Source organism: Micrasema longulum, unplaced genomic scaffold (genome assembly GCF_059751315.1).
Source record: "Micrasema longulum isolate JH-2025_06_02 unplaced genomic scaffold, ASM5975131v1 h1tg001265l, whole genome shotgun sequence".
Classification (NCBI taxonomy): domain Eukaryota; kingdom Metazoa; phylum Arthropoda; class Insecta; order Trichoptera; family Brachycentridae; genus Micrasema; species Micrasema longulum.
Window position 1 is genome coordinate 113,163 of NW_028278452.1, and position 14,850 is coordinate 128,012.

The following is a 14,850-nucleotide window of genomic DNA, read 5'->3' on the forward strand; positions in this document are numbered from 1 at the left end:
ACTTCCATCAAGAATTTTCACTAACAAACTTAAATGTTTTTAATACTTATTTAGCTAGAAACTAAAATGTACGCAAAGATTCATGGAAAAACCGATGCTCGGTGTATGTCTAAGGACAGAAAAAAGAATAAGGTGCCGAACCAGAGTCGAAAATTAAAATAGCAGGGGGCAGGACACTTGACGAGGCAAACTGATGGCAGGTGGACACCCAGAAAAATAAAGTAGAGACCATTGGCAAGCAAAAGAGATGTTGGAAGACAGCAAAAAAGGTAGGTCGACGACACCTTATACCTCGATAGCCGGCAGAACATGGATGATATGGGCGCAGGATAGGAAGGAGTGGAGACGTTTGGAAGAGGCCTTTATCCAGCAGTGGAGAGAGCAAGGCTGAAGAAGAATACTTATCCAAGATATTTGAAATGTAAAAAGGGTTTATTTTATGAAGGCATGAAAATATATTTAATATTGGTTTCTTGTATATCCAAAACAGAAAATTATCTCTACTGAAAAATGATGAAAATGGCTACTATCCCACTTTGATATTTAGGTCTTCATAATGCATACATATCACTGCCAATCATGTATAAAATTAAAATTCTTAAAGTTAAAATAACTCTATAAAGAATGATCACAGACTTAAATATACGTAAATACATATTTTTTTTGTTATTGTGGGTATTTTTACAACAAATCCTGTAATACATTTCTACTGGTTTATATGGAAAAACAACAGCATACAAATATTACAATAGAAAAGTACATACCCAATTTTTTCAAAGTTCATCCAAAACCAAAGACATAAACGAAGTGATTTAAAATTAATAATTATCTACGTTACATATTCTCATAAAAATTAAATGCACATTTTTATAAATTAAATAAACAATTTTAAAAACTAATATATTTTATTACGTGATGAAATTCTATGGGTGAAGTATTCAATGAATTCTAATTCGTAGTCTGATCATCTTACCTCCATGACAAATTATCACTAAAACACTGCGATTGAAGTATCCATGTAGTACCCTCTGCACTTTGTGATGCAGATAAGAGAATGATGATGATAATCAAGATAGATTAACATCTAAACTTTTTAACATTAAAAAAAAAGGCGACATGGAATCTGGGCATGCTACTGCTGACTAGTAATTGGCTGGTATGAGTATTTTTTCAAATTGTCGGTAACAGTAAGGGTTTTAACTGAGTAAGGGTTGTCAGGTCGAGAGTAGGGTTGCCAACCCTACCGGGATTCTCCTGGAAATATGCCATTGGTTTATTAAATCTCCTGACTCCCGGAATGCAGATAAAATCTCCAGGAATCGATTACTGTATGATGATGAACTACATTATGTGAAAAAAAAATGTATTTAATTTGTTGTTTTCCTCTTTACCTCCTGGATTTTTGGTCAATTTTGGCAACCCTTATTACAGTGGTAATTTGCAGCACCCAACACTCATGCTTTACAAAATTGCATTTTGATTACTGGGATCTCACCAGGCTAGTTGATTCGATGTGACTGTCCTTGTTAGTCCTGGTGGACTTCGTGCTCTGCGGCCTCTAAGGCTGTTTCTGCGGGCGGCGGAGTAGGTGGGGCAAGTGGCGGAGTGGAGGGGGTGCTCGGTGGCCTGGGCAGGTGGGGGGAGAAGCTGCCCCCCGGGGGCGTGTCTTCCTGCGCCGGGCACTCCAAGTGGACCAGATGAAATACCTGTGGTTTTATTTTATTATCAAGAGTTATTTAGATTGGTAAGAAGGTTTTATAGGAAAGGTCATTTAACAACTATGTACAGTGCGTTTAAATGTTTAATAAACCTATGTTAAAGTGTTTGTGCTTGCCGGTTAACCAAGTAAACATACAAATTTCGTGTGTTTATAGGTACAGTAAAACCCCTGTTTTACATTTTTCAAGAAAGCAAAAAAAAGTGTAAAACTGAGGAAATGAAAAATGCATGGAAAAAATTAAATTTCATTAAAATATAATTATTGTACAAGACTACTAAATATACTGCAGAAAAATTGTAAGAACTGTCATGATTGGGGATTATTCACATTTACCAATGATATAATTAAAAATATATTGTATTTTTTTAAACAATACTGCAATGTGTTATTTTTTATTGAATTAAAAACACGAAAATAAAAATTTGAATTTGCAAAAAATGCATACAACGATTTTTTCCTTAAATATTGGGAATTTTTTTTTATACAGTATCACTTTTTTTAGTATGGCACCACAAAATTTCAACTATCATTTACATTGCGAACTGTTTCACACATTTATGATAACTGTTTAAACTATCTCCTTTTCATGTTATGTGTGTATAACATCAAATAATATTTATATTGCAATATTTTTAAGTTTCCTTATCGTTATTTATTGATATGAAGACTTTATTCTTCTTAAACATGCGTCAACTGCATGTCACTATTTGGTAAAATGACAAAATTAGACACTTAAACAAAATGGTCAATTACACCGCGCCTACTTTGAATTTAGTTTGAGATAATAATTTACACATTTTTTTATTTACCTCGATTTTATTCTCCATTCACGCGGCGGCGCGCGGCTCGTCTTTTGACAGATCGAATGAGTTATGAAAAAAATTTCGATGCAAAACCGGGGAGTTATGAAAAACGTTAATTGGGGGAAAAATTAAATGATAATGTATGGAAAAAAAAAAATGGGACCTAAATATTTCTGTTTAAACATTGGGAAAACGTAAAATCGAGGAACGTAAACACGAGGGACGTAAACACGAGGTTTAACTATATATTTTTTTTTTCACTACACAAGCCGTAAGTGCTATATAAGCTCCAGACGTCACTGCGACCTGTGAAGATCTGTTGTAACGAGTCCCCGCGAACTAGTTCTCACTCTCCAAGCCAGGTCTTTAAAGAGCCCGGCTACTGTGTGGAAGGCGAGAGTTCAGCCAAGAGTATAGCCAATAGCGGTGAATTTACAACACAGAAAACACAGGCTTAAGAAAAATAACATTTAATTATTGTGACTAGGAATCAAGCCCGGAACGGAAACGGAGGCAAGCGTCGCCATTCACCTCAGGGGCTACTGTTATGTATGAAACTTAAACAAATACAAGAAAATCACTACACATTGTAATTGATTGCGATAATCAACGAGAAAGTTGAGTGGTTTAAAAAAAAAAATTGTTAATAGGCTATTTGACAAAGCATCAATTATTTTTAAAAATTTTGATGTATCGTATTATCAGCGCTATGATTTTTTATTTTTGGTTACATATTTCTGAAATTTATCCGCATGTGATGTCTCAAGTTCTCTTCCGCTTCTTCTCAGTTAGTTCTGCCAATTGGTCCGTTGACGATAAGCCAGAAACCTTCCACAACTCACTTATCATTGGTTGATTCATATGAACTAGTGACGTCGTTCAAAGTAGTTTGGTTTTTATGAAAATATTTTTGAATATTTCTTTTGGACATTTTCAATAAACTTAGCTATATAATTTAATGCTCTTATTTTTACAACGCGTAAGTTTTTTTTTTGTATCTAATTTTCCTTAGGGCTGAAGTTCCTCATTTTGGTTGATGAATATTATTAATTTTATAGGCCAAATAATAATGTTGCATTTATTACATTTATCAAATATTCTTATAAATGAGGAAAGCAATAAAAAAAATCATATAAAATATAAGTAATACCTCATTCGCTGAGTTGTTAGTTCCGACAATCTTAATAAAAACTACTGGTCTCAGGGGGAATTTCACTATTTGCCAAGATCTGAAACGGGAAGTATAATTTAGAACATACAGTTTTCATTGTGAAAACATCACTCGGTTTGAAATCATTCATAAATACATGAAGGTAAAGCTTATAGCGCTTCATCAGAATCAGCCAGTGTTGGTGCACTGCAGGACATAGGCCTCCCCTCGTCTCCTACACTCCTCCAAATAGCATCCGACCATCTCATCGGAGCTTTGCATTCCTCGGTCTGCACTCGAGAATACACTATGTCCATTTATCATCAGACATTGTATAGACATGGCTTGCCTATTTCCATTTCAACCAAATAATACTTTCCACCACATCACATACTTACTAACTAATATTTAGATGAAAAATCCTCGACAAAAGAACAGGTTGTGTTTAAAAACTGGTCTGCATCAATTAAGATTTTGTAATTTGGAACAAAAATTAGGGCCAGAATCACTGAAAATTAAGAATGATTTAAGTAAATGACAGGACTAATACACATATTTCTTATTGGCTTTGTAATGTTGAATTATAGGCTTTAGTATTAAAGCATTTTTTAGCGTTTTCACCCATATTTAAGACTGTGTGAATATGTGTGAATATGACATATATAGAAATAGTAGTTTGTTTATGGTTAACATGTTATTAATTTTGCTTCTTTTTCTAAGCGTACATAGATATATTAAAAAGATTTTAATACTTTATCAGTAGCTACGCCCACAGTATACCTTGTTTGCCATTTTTAGGGAGTTTTCTATAGGCACAAACGGTCATTAATGATTGGTATAATGCATAATTATTAAAAATTTCATCAAATACATACCTTACAATAATTACCAATAAAGTAAGAAGAAAATATGATTACTAACCTGCATTGTTCGTGTGTTTTATCAGCAACCATTTCCCAATCCCAGTCATTGATCGATGTCTCTATATAGTAAGAGTAGGTGCGCAGATCACAGTCCCACAGGAGCATGCGCATAGAGCTGATGATGTACGGCTGAGCCAGCTGTACCACAATGGCTCCCGAACCTAGTTGGTGGCAGGTGTAGCCCACATCCCAGTCGTAATGCTGAATGTCTCCGTTCAAGAGAGCGTTTCGAGATCGACTGTGAAAACACAAAACATCGCAGATTACACCTCCTGTGGATTATGATATGGTGCAAATTAGAAATACACTGGAACCTCATTTTACGCGGTTTTGAAATAACCGGTAACTATCCTGTATCCAGCCTATCGAGCCTATTAGCTCAATATTCATTAAACTGCAAAAAATTCACAAAATCAAAACCATTAAATTGATTTATTGATATCTACCGCGTTTGGGATTTGAAAATAGTATTTTTTTGCATAAAACGTTCGCCAGTGTTCAGTATACACCCTAGAAAAATAATTCAACCTGCAAATTAAAAATGTTTATCAAAAATTACTTTTTGATAAAAAATATTTGCGTGAAAAAAATAAAGCACAAGGGTGCAATTACCTAAAACAATTATAATTATTTAACTAACTTATAAACCATATTGATAAGCAACCTATATATCTTAAGTGATCTTTAAAAATATCATGAAAATATTTCAACCCCTTTTTATTTTACGCCCATTAAATTATTTTTTTTAAACTATAGAGACATTCCGGCGGCCAGATACCCGGCTAAGGGGCTCGCAGAATATCCGGTATTCGCCTAAACCACTATCTGATTTATCACTAATAATTATACTATTTGTTTTTGGAACATTGCTCTTTTACTTGGCATAAAATAAATTATTGTAATAGTGAATTATTTTAGTTATGATTTTTCAAAGAATTTTGATTTCATGTTATATTGAAGAAAAAAAATTAAGGTATAATAAATAGTAAGCAATTGATTTAAAAAAAATCCTGAATTGGTTTTTAAACAAGAAAACTTGCTGAGCATGTTTTTTTTTTAGTATATTTTTTTACACGGTACTGTGTGGAACATATCTTCGTGTGAAAAGAGGTTCCAGTGCACTTATATATCATTTTTTAGACTAAACATACTTCACCCTGAAGATGGCCCCTGCAAAAAGGAGTAACGTTTGAACAATTTAATCCAGCAATGTTACACTAGCATTTATTACCTAACCTAAGATTATATGGAAACAATATTGCTATTAGCGTCTATATTCATACCAAAAATGAACTAAACTTTATGTAGTAAAATGTCAACATAATATTTTTTTTGGTAATGTATAATACATACTACAGGGATACAAATTTGTTTTTAAAACCTACCTTACTCCTTCTAAGACTGTAGCACATAAATCCAGAGTTGCCACGTTATATGTCGGGCAGACCATTCCATTAACCAAAGGTGGAATTTTTTGAGTGTGTAACGCTTCTAAAGCAACAGCATGGAAGACCTGCATTGATATACAATACAATAATTTATTTTTTTATATATGTCAACACATAATAATAGTGTAATTTAAACATTCAATTAAATTGTTTAGCATGATTAATTCAACAATATTCCCGCTTTATTAGGCATGTGCCCGTTCTAAGATTAGTAATTTGTGAATTAAATTGATAAAGTTAATGAAGACATGTACACAATATTAAAAATGAACAAAGAATTCATATTACCGGATGACCGTAAATCAGATATATCATTTCAAATCATGAGCAGCAATTTATTTGGTGATTTTAATCTCCAAATTTCTGGATCTATTACTACGCGATCAACGAATCAACATATTTATTGCTGACAAGCTCCAATGCGGTGCTTACATATATCTGTGAGCATCTATGACAGCAAAAAAGCGCGGTGCTCACAGCATATGTAAGCACCCGATACGCAAGGTTCAAACTTCAATTTCTCGCGATTGAATATTCAAATTGAAATCATCTTTGGTTTAAAACGTGGCTTCATTGACATTTGTCTGCGAAATTTTGAAAGGACTTTTTTAGTAAAATGATAAAATAGGACTATGATTATCTTCGCCATCGACCAGGCGATCAGTTAATATATATATTCATCTCTAAGACACGTCGCGTGACCTAATCGCAACTCTAGCTTTTTTTATAACTGTTTTTGAAAAACATCAACAATAATTAGATAATACTGCAAATAGTGATTTTTGTTTAGTGATTAAGAAAATTATAGTACGTATTTATTTCTATCAATCGAAATATTTTTTAAAAGCTAATAAACAAAACAAATGTTTATTTTAAGTAAATTTCTTGAAATACTAGCTAGCCATATAATAGATGAAGACGACATAGCTGCAACAGTAAAGGGACTGGAATCAAATTTCGAGATGAGTGAGAGTGATGATGATTTTCTTTTTATTTTTGTTGATTTTTCTAGTCTTGAGTTGGTTATTTATTACCGGGAAGGTTTGTAGCTGAAGTGTAAGATATAGCGATAATAAATTCATGATCATTAAAAAATACATCAATTTTGTTCCGCACCGTGGGGATGTGATGAAGTATTTTAAAGAACACATACCACAGATTTTCGTGAATACATTATAATAATAAACAATGTTTGCAGACATGCTGTAAATGCCTGGACTTCCAGATTACATTCTCGAAAATGTTTTCCCTCTCTATTGCAACAAATTTAGAGATTGGAAAGGAGACAAAAAAAAACTATAAGCATTACCTTATTGACTGTGTTGTTAGTTCCAACCAGTTTGATGTATTGAACAACTCTCGGCTTGAAGTAAAGATGTTGCCAGGAACGGCAATAGCAGGTGGAGTGATCTATCACACAAACCCAATCTTTCTGATCTACTGAAACCTTTATATAATATGAATATGATCTGGAAAAAAAAAACATTGTGTCAATGATAAGTCATTTAGAATATGTACATGATAATGACCATATTATAGAACAGGGGTTGAGTGTTGTAGAAAATTACCCAAGGAAATAAACGAAATAGAAAGCGTAAGAATGATAAATTAAAAGTAAGCGAAATTTATAGATTATAAATATTATGTATCCTAACCAACATAGGACAAAAGTCCTGTGGAGTCAGAGCATAGAAGTTTTTAAATAATACAGTTGTTGAAAAATTATCTATGGTGCTTGCCATTGGCAACACTAAGTGGGCCCAAATAGTCAGCGAATATATCCACATCACCAATGCTTCACTTCAATACTTTGGAGGGATAGCACGACCAAGTTTCTGCCCTTGGAAAGCTAGACAGCTGCTGCATAAAAAGCATTACTGTAGAAAGCCAGAAGGACGTGAGTAAAGGGGAAATATTCTACTACCAAGTTTATCTGATCTGAACCTCCTAAACACGGTCCGCTGGGTCTTGACAACAGTTGTGAAATTATATTTGAATAAATTAAAAAAATATATACACAGTATATGCATACCTCATATCTCTATCCCACAGAAGTATTTTGATGTGATTAATAATACTCTGTGTGCCCAGTTTAACTACTATCCCTGTGTGCTCATTTCCCTCCAGTATGGCGTGGCGGGTATAGCCCCTTTCCATGTCGTACTTGTGCGTGTCTCCATCTAATAGTGCAGTTCTCATCTCACCCTGTATTACAGTTGAACCGTATTTTGCAGTAGCAACATTTTCTTCAGGAACTATAAAGACATAAAAAAAATAATTATGACAATACTGATTGCTGTATAATACATATATATATATTTTTTGAATACAACCAGGACAATTCAAAATATGTAATGCCTGGACTGTATTGAATCATTTCATATTAATTATGTTAAAAGTGTGTTATATTGAAAATCTGGACACTAGTAATTAATTGTATGAATAAAGTTTGTATTAAATAAATGTCGTTTTTGTATAATTGCATGTAACTTGCAATTAATGTGGTCAATACTGATGCGATGACATTCAATTTTAGTGAGACTCATTTCATTTAGGGTGTCATATTTAAAAGAGAATTTCAAAATACTATATGATAACTTGTTAAACTATAAAGATATTATATATTTTATATTTCTACTGCTAAAAATAATCATAATTTAATAATACTTATAAACACTTATTTGTTTATAAATTTGTATAAACCACTTTAACTTTTTTTATTACACTTCGACCGGTTTCGAGGTTACTACCTCATCGCCAGGAATTTAACTAGGTACTAGGTACTAAGTTAAATTCCTGACGATGAGGTAGTAACCTCGAAACCGGTCGAAGTGTAATAAAAAAATAAATTAAAGTGGTTTATACAAATTTATAAACAAATAAGTGTAAAATGTCATACCACAAAGTGAAAAATGTTTTTGATAACAATAAAATACTTAATAAAAAAATTAAAAAGTCGAATCCGATTATTATGTTTATATAATACATATTCCTCTATACTAACTTAATTGTCCTCGGTGCCTAAGAGTCATATTGTTGGTGTGGGTTTTTTCTTGTATCGCATCCAATAGCATATCTGGTGTGACGAGGGAAAACGGTCTCACAACAGTAAGAAGCTCCTTTAAAGACATTAGCGGCAACCTCACACATCGCAAAATGGACTCCTATTGACAGATAACATTTTAAGAAAAATACCAAACTGCAGGCAGTTTACACATTACATATTTTCAATACTTACTGCTTGAGCTTGTATGTCACTTTGTTTAGAAAATTGTTTGTTGGCTTTGCACCAGTTGCAGACAGCCCGGAACACTTCTACTTCGGGCGCGAAGAAAGAATCTCTTTCTAGTAGATCTTGTAAAGATTCCTGAGGAAAAGAAATCTTAAGTCATTCACCAACGCCAAGAAAAACCAGGCAACCAATAATTAACTATAATACCAATCATGATTTAGATATGAGTATAGATTGCACTGGTAACACCAAATGCCACGCAGCTAAAAACCAAACTAACACGCCAGCAGCCGCTACAAAACCAGACTTTGTCTGATCAGTGCTGGTACTGGACACAGAGCACAACGTCGCAACCAGCACTCAATAGTTTCTTAAATTCAACCCATTACGGCTAAATTCATTCAATACTATTTTGGATGTTTGTAGCACTAACTTTGTAGTTCATTGTTATATTTTAAAGGAATAAATAAAATTACTTTGTTTTATGAACCACTTATTTATTATCACAACCGACTAGTTTCGGCAACTCACGTTGCCCTCTTCAGGGCTATAGAGGTGTTCTTTAAACCCTGTCACATCCGAAACCACGATGATCAGTATGAGCAAGAAGACGTATTGGCACATTAAAATTAATTTTTATAACGACTAAAATCTTAAAAAATAAAACATAGAAAAAAAACCAATGGTTGCTTACTTCTGCAGGGGAGAAACTAGGAGGGGGGAAGGGGGAAGGGGAAGTCTGATACACTCTCAACCGCACGGCTGCGCCGAGTGTTCAAAATTGCACTGCTGATGCTAATGCTCTCTCAAAAATTGTAAAAAAGTATATATTTGTTAAAAATTTTGTAAATAATTTAAAAGTCCTGAAGATGCCACAAGGGAAAGCGCTCGTTTGGTTAAATAAAACAAAATAATAAAACTTAACCAAGGAATTTTACTGATATTTATATAAAAATCATCTACTAAGGAGTTTTATCAAGAAATATATACAAAAAAACACCAATATTATAATAACACTTACAATTGAGATGTTGACAAAAGATTCATGCTGTAGAACTTCATATGCGTGTCGATCCATAAAATTATGACAAACTTTGATGAGGCCATCGAGACCGTAAAGTCTAGAATAAATAATACAAAGTTGGAAATGTCAACAGATAAATTAAATGTTAAATAATTAATTTATATTGTTAATTTATTTACCTGGCTGCATCCAGTACAGAGCAAACATTTCTAAGAGCTAACACCTGTCTGAGGTATTCAGATATAGCAGTTTCTAATTCCTGAAACCCAAATTGGTGAGCCAATCCCAAAGTATCAAGGACATTATCTTCACGAAGTGATGAGAGTGTCATATGACCTAAAAATATTTCATTATCAAATATTGTATTTTTTCAAGGCATATACGTACATTATTTGTTAAAATAAGATTTATCATTGCTTAAACAACTGGAAAACGTTCCCTTAATATTATTAGATGTCATAGAAAACAGATTACCTGAATAAACATATCTAAGTAGCGCTTTAAAGGCCTGCAACGGAGCTCCTTTGATTTCTATTTCAGTCTAAAAATAAAATTAAAGATGTTTAAATACACACATAGCTGTTTGTTAGCACATATCATTATTTTAAAATTACTCGGTTCATACCACTGATTTAGGATCTTGTTAGGAGACAAAAAAATACAATGGAATCATTAAAAAAAATTGAAGAAGTAACATAAAACTGATAGTTTATAAATATCTTGTTGTGAAAGATTGACTTATTTCTTAATATTGCAAGTAGCTGGCGGTAAATAAGAGACACCGGGCTAAAGAACAAGACTGTTCGCCATAATCGGCTAATTTCTTTATTATTAATTTAGCCGATTATGACGGACAATCTCTTTCTCAAGCCTGATGTCTCTTATGTACTGTCAGGAACTGTACTACAACTACATAGGTAACTTAAAAATCAGCATTTGTGAGTTACCCGCTAAAACACATTTTTTTATCCTCCTCCATGAATGCTACAAATAGACAAGTCATGCATTCAAATCATCATAATATGATTGGAAAGAATCACTACTTGCCTATTTGTAGTATTCATGCACGAAGATATGAATGTGTGTTTTCAGTGGGTAATGCAAAAATGTTGATTTTGAAGTTACCTAGTTGTAGTAATTACCCCACGATGTAGTGATTTAATTTCATCATCATCATACCCCCTATTCGCACCTAATGGTGCACAGAGCACTGCATTTAAACACCGGATGCAGCATATAGATGTAAGGTGTGAATCTAAGGACAGTGAAATATTGCAGTGTAAAAATATTTTACATTGACCCTACTAGGAATTGAACCTGTGAGGACCTGAAGCGTGATTAGTAAACTAGCATCAGCCACTACATTACCAGGCGGGCTTATCTCGACTAAATTTATTTTTTCAGGGTTTTTATCTGAGAGTAGCGATTGAGTGGGAACACTTGTCCAGGATTCTGGTTCTATTTTCACAGAAACGTAATCCACATCCGCCCAGACCCTGACATAAATTATACATAGGATAAACATGCCTCTACACACACAATATACATTTGAAGAATCTTACTTGAGACGCCTCTTTCATTCCCCCGTAGAGAAGGGCTCTGAAGTACTCACTCCGCGCAGCCAGGATGACCTTATGCGCTGGAATGTGCTGGTTCTCAACATTCAATGTAACATCCGAGTACTCGTTGTTCAAACACAGCTGACCAAAGTTTTCGGAAAGGTGACCTGCTCAAGATAACCGAATCATTATTATTATGTTCAGAGAAAAAAATCTTACTTTAATAGCACGTTTTTGTATATAGACTACTGCATTGGAATATTAATCGCATACCTAGATAGATAGTCTTAATCTTCAGATACCAGTCCAGAAAAAGAATAAAATATTGTGATTTGTAATAAACCACAGAAGTATATTCTGATGGGGAAGTTCAGTGGTTTTTAAAATATTTTTTGTATTATAGCGCACTGCATTGGTACAATCGATGCAGTGTACCTCAATTCTCTGTTTAAGGTAAGGTACTCAGTCATGTACACTTCAGGGTCGCGATTATGAACGGCTCTTCATCGGTATATACTTAGACAGTATAAACTAATATCAATATTTTTGTAAGAAAGTGTGTATATTTGAATGAAAATTCAAAGTATCTTTGTAGGTAGCCGGTAATTGAACATGTTAAGAAAAAAAAATTGTGAACATATTGTATTTTTTATACAGATAACTTAATTTTACTTTGTAGATAAAATTGAAGACAAATTTTATCTTCCCATCATAATCGAGGCCCAGGTGCCAGTCTAGAAACAGTGAAGTGGCGGAGTGTAAACCACCTTATAAATTAATATTTCATGTCGACCCTATCGGTAATCGAACTCAGGACCTCAAGCGCAGAAGGTGAACAAGCCTTAAAATATTTCAAGTTGATTTTAAATATCTGTCTCTTATGATTTACTAAAATATTTCTATTTTGGTGACATTTTCAACGAGTTGTAAATAACTCACTATTGGCAAACGGGAATTGAGGGTTCGAACCTCGGACCTCTGATCCGTAACACTAACCACGGGACCACGACCCGATAAAATTGTAATTTTTCGAGGTTCATTGTACAATTTTGCAAGCTAGATGCAATATTCATTTTCCCTGGTTTGTAACAGTATTCTGTCTGCCTATGTATAAGTTGTTTTAATAGAGACATTGGAGATTATTTAATAAAAATACAAACCTATGTGTTCTATGTCGCCGGCCCTTGACGTAGACGGACCACTCACATTCATATACTGATGTTGGCTACTCATTTTCAGTCATGAGTTAATAGTTTCTAAAAATGGAATGTAAACTCTTTAGATTTAATTAATTTATTGTATTTGTTTATCACATCTTACACGTAAAATAATATTAGGTGTTAACATAAGTTGTGACTGTTTTTTTTTCATATTTAAAAATGAGCACCGAAAGCAAAACAAAATGGTAAATGTTATTTATTTATTTAACTTTTAGTACATAATGTTATTTGTACATTGGCGGGTTTATTGCCAAATGGCGATTTCTTCCAACCAACCAGTAAAATTATAGGTTTATTTTTATAATTCAAGTTACATATTCAATAGAAAATAAAGATTAAAAAGCTAAAGATATATAAAAGTAGAAATAAACGTATTTGTTTATAAATTACCTTAAATCAAAAATATTACTTGATGGGGAAAAGGAAAAAAGAGGAAAGAGAAAAGGAGGAGAGATTAAGGAAGAGAAAGGAGATGTTTCTTCAGACGTGATTTAAACAGAGATAATGTAATGTTAATGTAGTAACAACGTTATACGTCATTCAAAAGAAAATTTTCGGCTCTACAAGATATTGACTTTGCTTTTACAAGCCTTCCAAATGTAATGTCGAGTAGACGAAAGTTAGCATTTTCGAGACCTCCTTCTGAATGCGTTCAATCGAGGGAATAAAGCTGATCGCGATATTTGCGGATTGCACGGTGAAGATGCTATGAATTATTGACTAATTTGTTGTCATTTGTTTTAGTTGAGTCCTCTTGCTCTCTTCATTTGGAAAAAAACGGACAAAATTTATGTTAACACCCAATACATTAATATAAGTTGTTTTGACAGTCTAATTAGGGAAAATAACCCTGTTCTAAGACAGTCAAAATCTAAAAACAAAGAAAAAATATACTAATTGTCTGTTTACACATTTTGTAATAACATTATTTGTTAAAATGCACACAATAAAAAAACTAATTGTTAGAATATATCAACTTTTGCTTACCAAAAATAAAAACTTGCGAATAAACTGGTTTCTGATACAAATATTTTAGTTGACACATACGATTACAGTGAATCAATCTCAATTCACTCGACTACATTATTTAAAAATAATTTGTGTGAAATCTAGGTTAAAATTACAGTACATCTTATTGCTTATCACATTAGTGAATTGTAGTCATGTTCGGGTCAACTATTCATTTGAAATAAATTAGTATAATACTGAATACAAAACAAACAAAACAAAAAAATATTTGAACAAGTATTAGAAATTTTGGCAAAAATGTTTAATTAACGTTTCCTCGTCATTATTCAATTTTAGAATTTGTCAATTTTAGAATTTGAGACAAGCGATCGCACTTAATTTTTGTCAATAAACATATGTAAATCCGTATTCAAAGGGCAATTTTTTGTTTATTTATATTAGACAAAGGTCAAACTGGTGTCAACTATAATTATTATTCAACAATTTAGCAAATATTTTTGTAATCAAAAACAAATTAATATTACAGAATCCGATTTGAAGTACTGCACTCATATATTAAAACACCTGTTTGGTTCTTGTGAGTATTTTTAAAGGCATTTACTCAATACGTTCATTTATTTGTATAAAATCATACTGACCTCTATTCCAAACACTGTTCACCTGGCACGTTGTTTACGTTAATTTTGACTTGACGTAAGACGTACTAAAATATCTGTGACATAGAGTTGTCTACTCTATGGGTTATAGAGTTTACGTACGGCTAGAACTAGTCTAAGTAGTGATTAATGAAAATAATCGAATA

The 14,850-nt window shown here is 32.9% G+C and overlaps 1 protein-coding gene across 1 annotated transcript; it reads right to left on the reverse strand.

The window, feature by feature from the left end:
• Positions 1 to 1,385: 1,385 nt before the first annotated feature.
• BTBD9 (BTB (POZ) domain containing 9) lies at positions 1,386 to 14,753 on the reverse strand. Its single transcript, XM_088234665.1, has 14 exons — positions 14,687 to 14,753; positions 13,020 to 13,115; positions 11,863 to 12,026; positions 10,775 to 10,841; positions 10,480 to 10,636; positions 10,298 to 10,397; positions 9,283 to 9,411; positions 9,049 to 9,208; positions 8,077 to 8,299; positions 7,354 to 7,513; positions 5,982 to 6,109; positions 4,595 to 4,834; positions 3,674 to 3,752; positions 1,386 to 1,706 (listed from the first exon to the last, which is right to left on the reverse strand). Exons 2-14 carry the CDS (start codon positions 13,090 to 13,092, stop codon positions 1,527 to 1,529), a joined length of 1,860 nt encoding a protein of 619 aa, XP_088090791.1. The 5' UTR covers positions 13,093 to 13,115; positions 14,687 to 14,753; the 3' UTR covers positions 1,386 to 1,526.
• Positions 14,754 to 14,850: the final 97 nt, after the last annotated feature.

Bases quoted from the DNA above. Each gene is read 5' to 3' on its own strand.
- BTBD9 (XM_088234665.1), bottom strand. From the start codon at position 13,092: ATGAGTAGCCAACATCAGTATATGAATGTGAGTGGTCCGTCTACGTCA. The intron at 12,027-13,019 runs GTTTGTATTTTT...TATCTTGAGCAG, and splicing joins CGGCGACATAGAACACATAG to GTCACCTTTCCGAAAACTTT. The intron at 6,110-7,353 runs GTAATGCTTATA...ATATCAATGCAG, and splicing joins CTAACAACACAGTCAATAAG to GTCTTCCATGCTGTTGCTTT.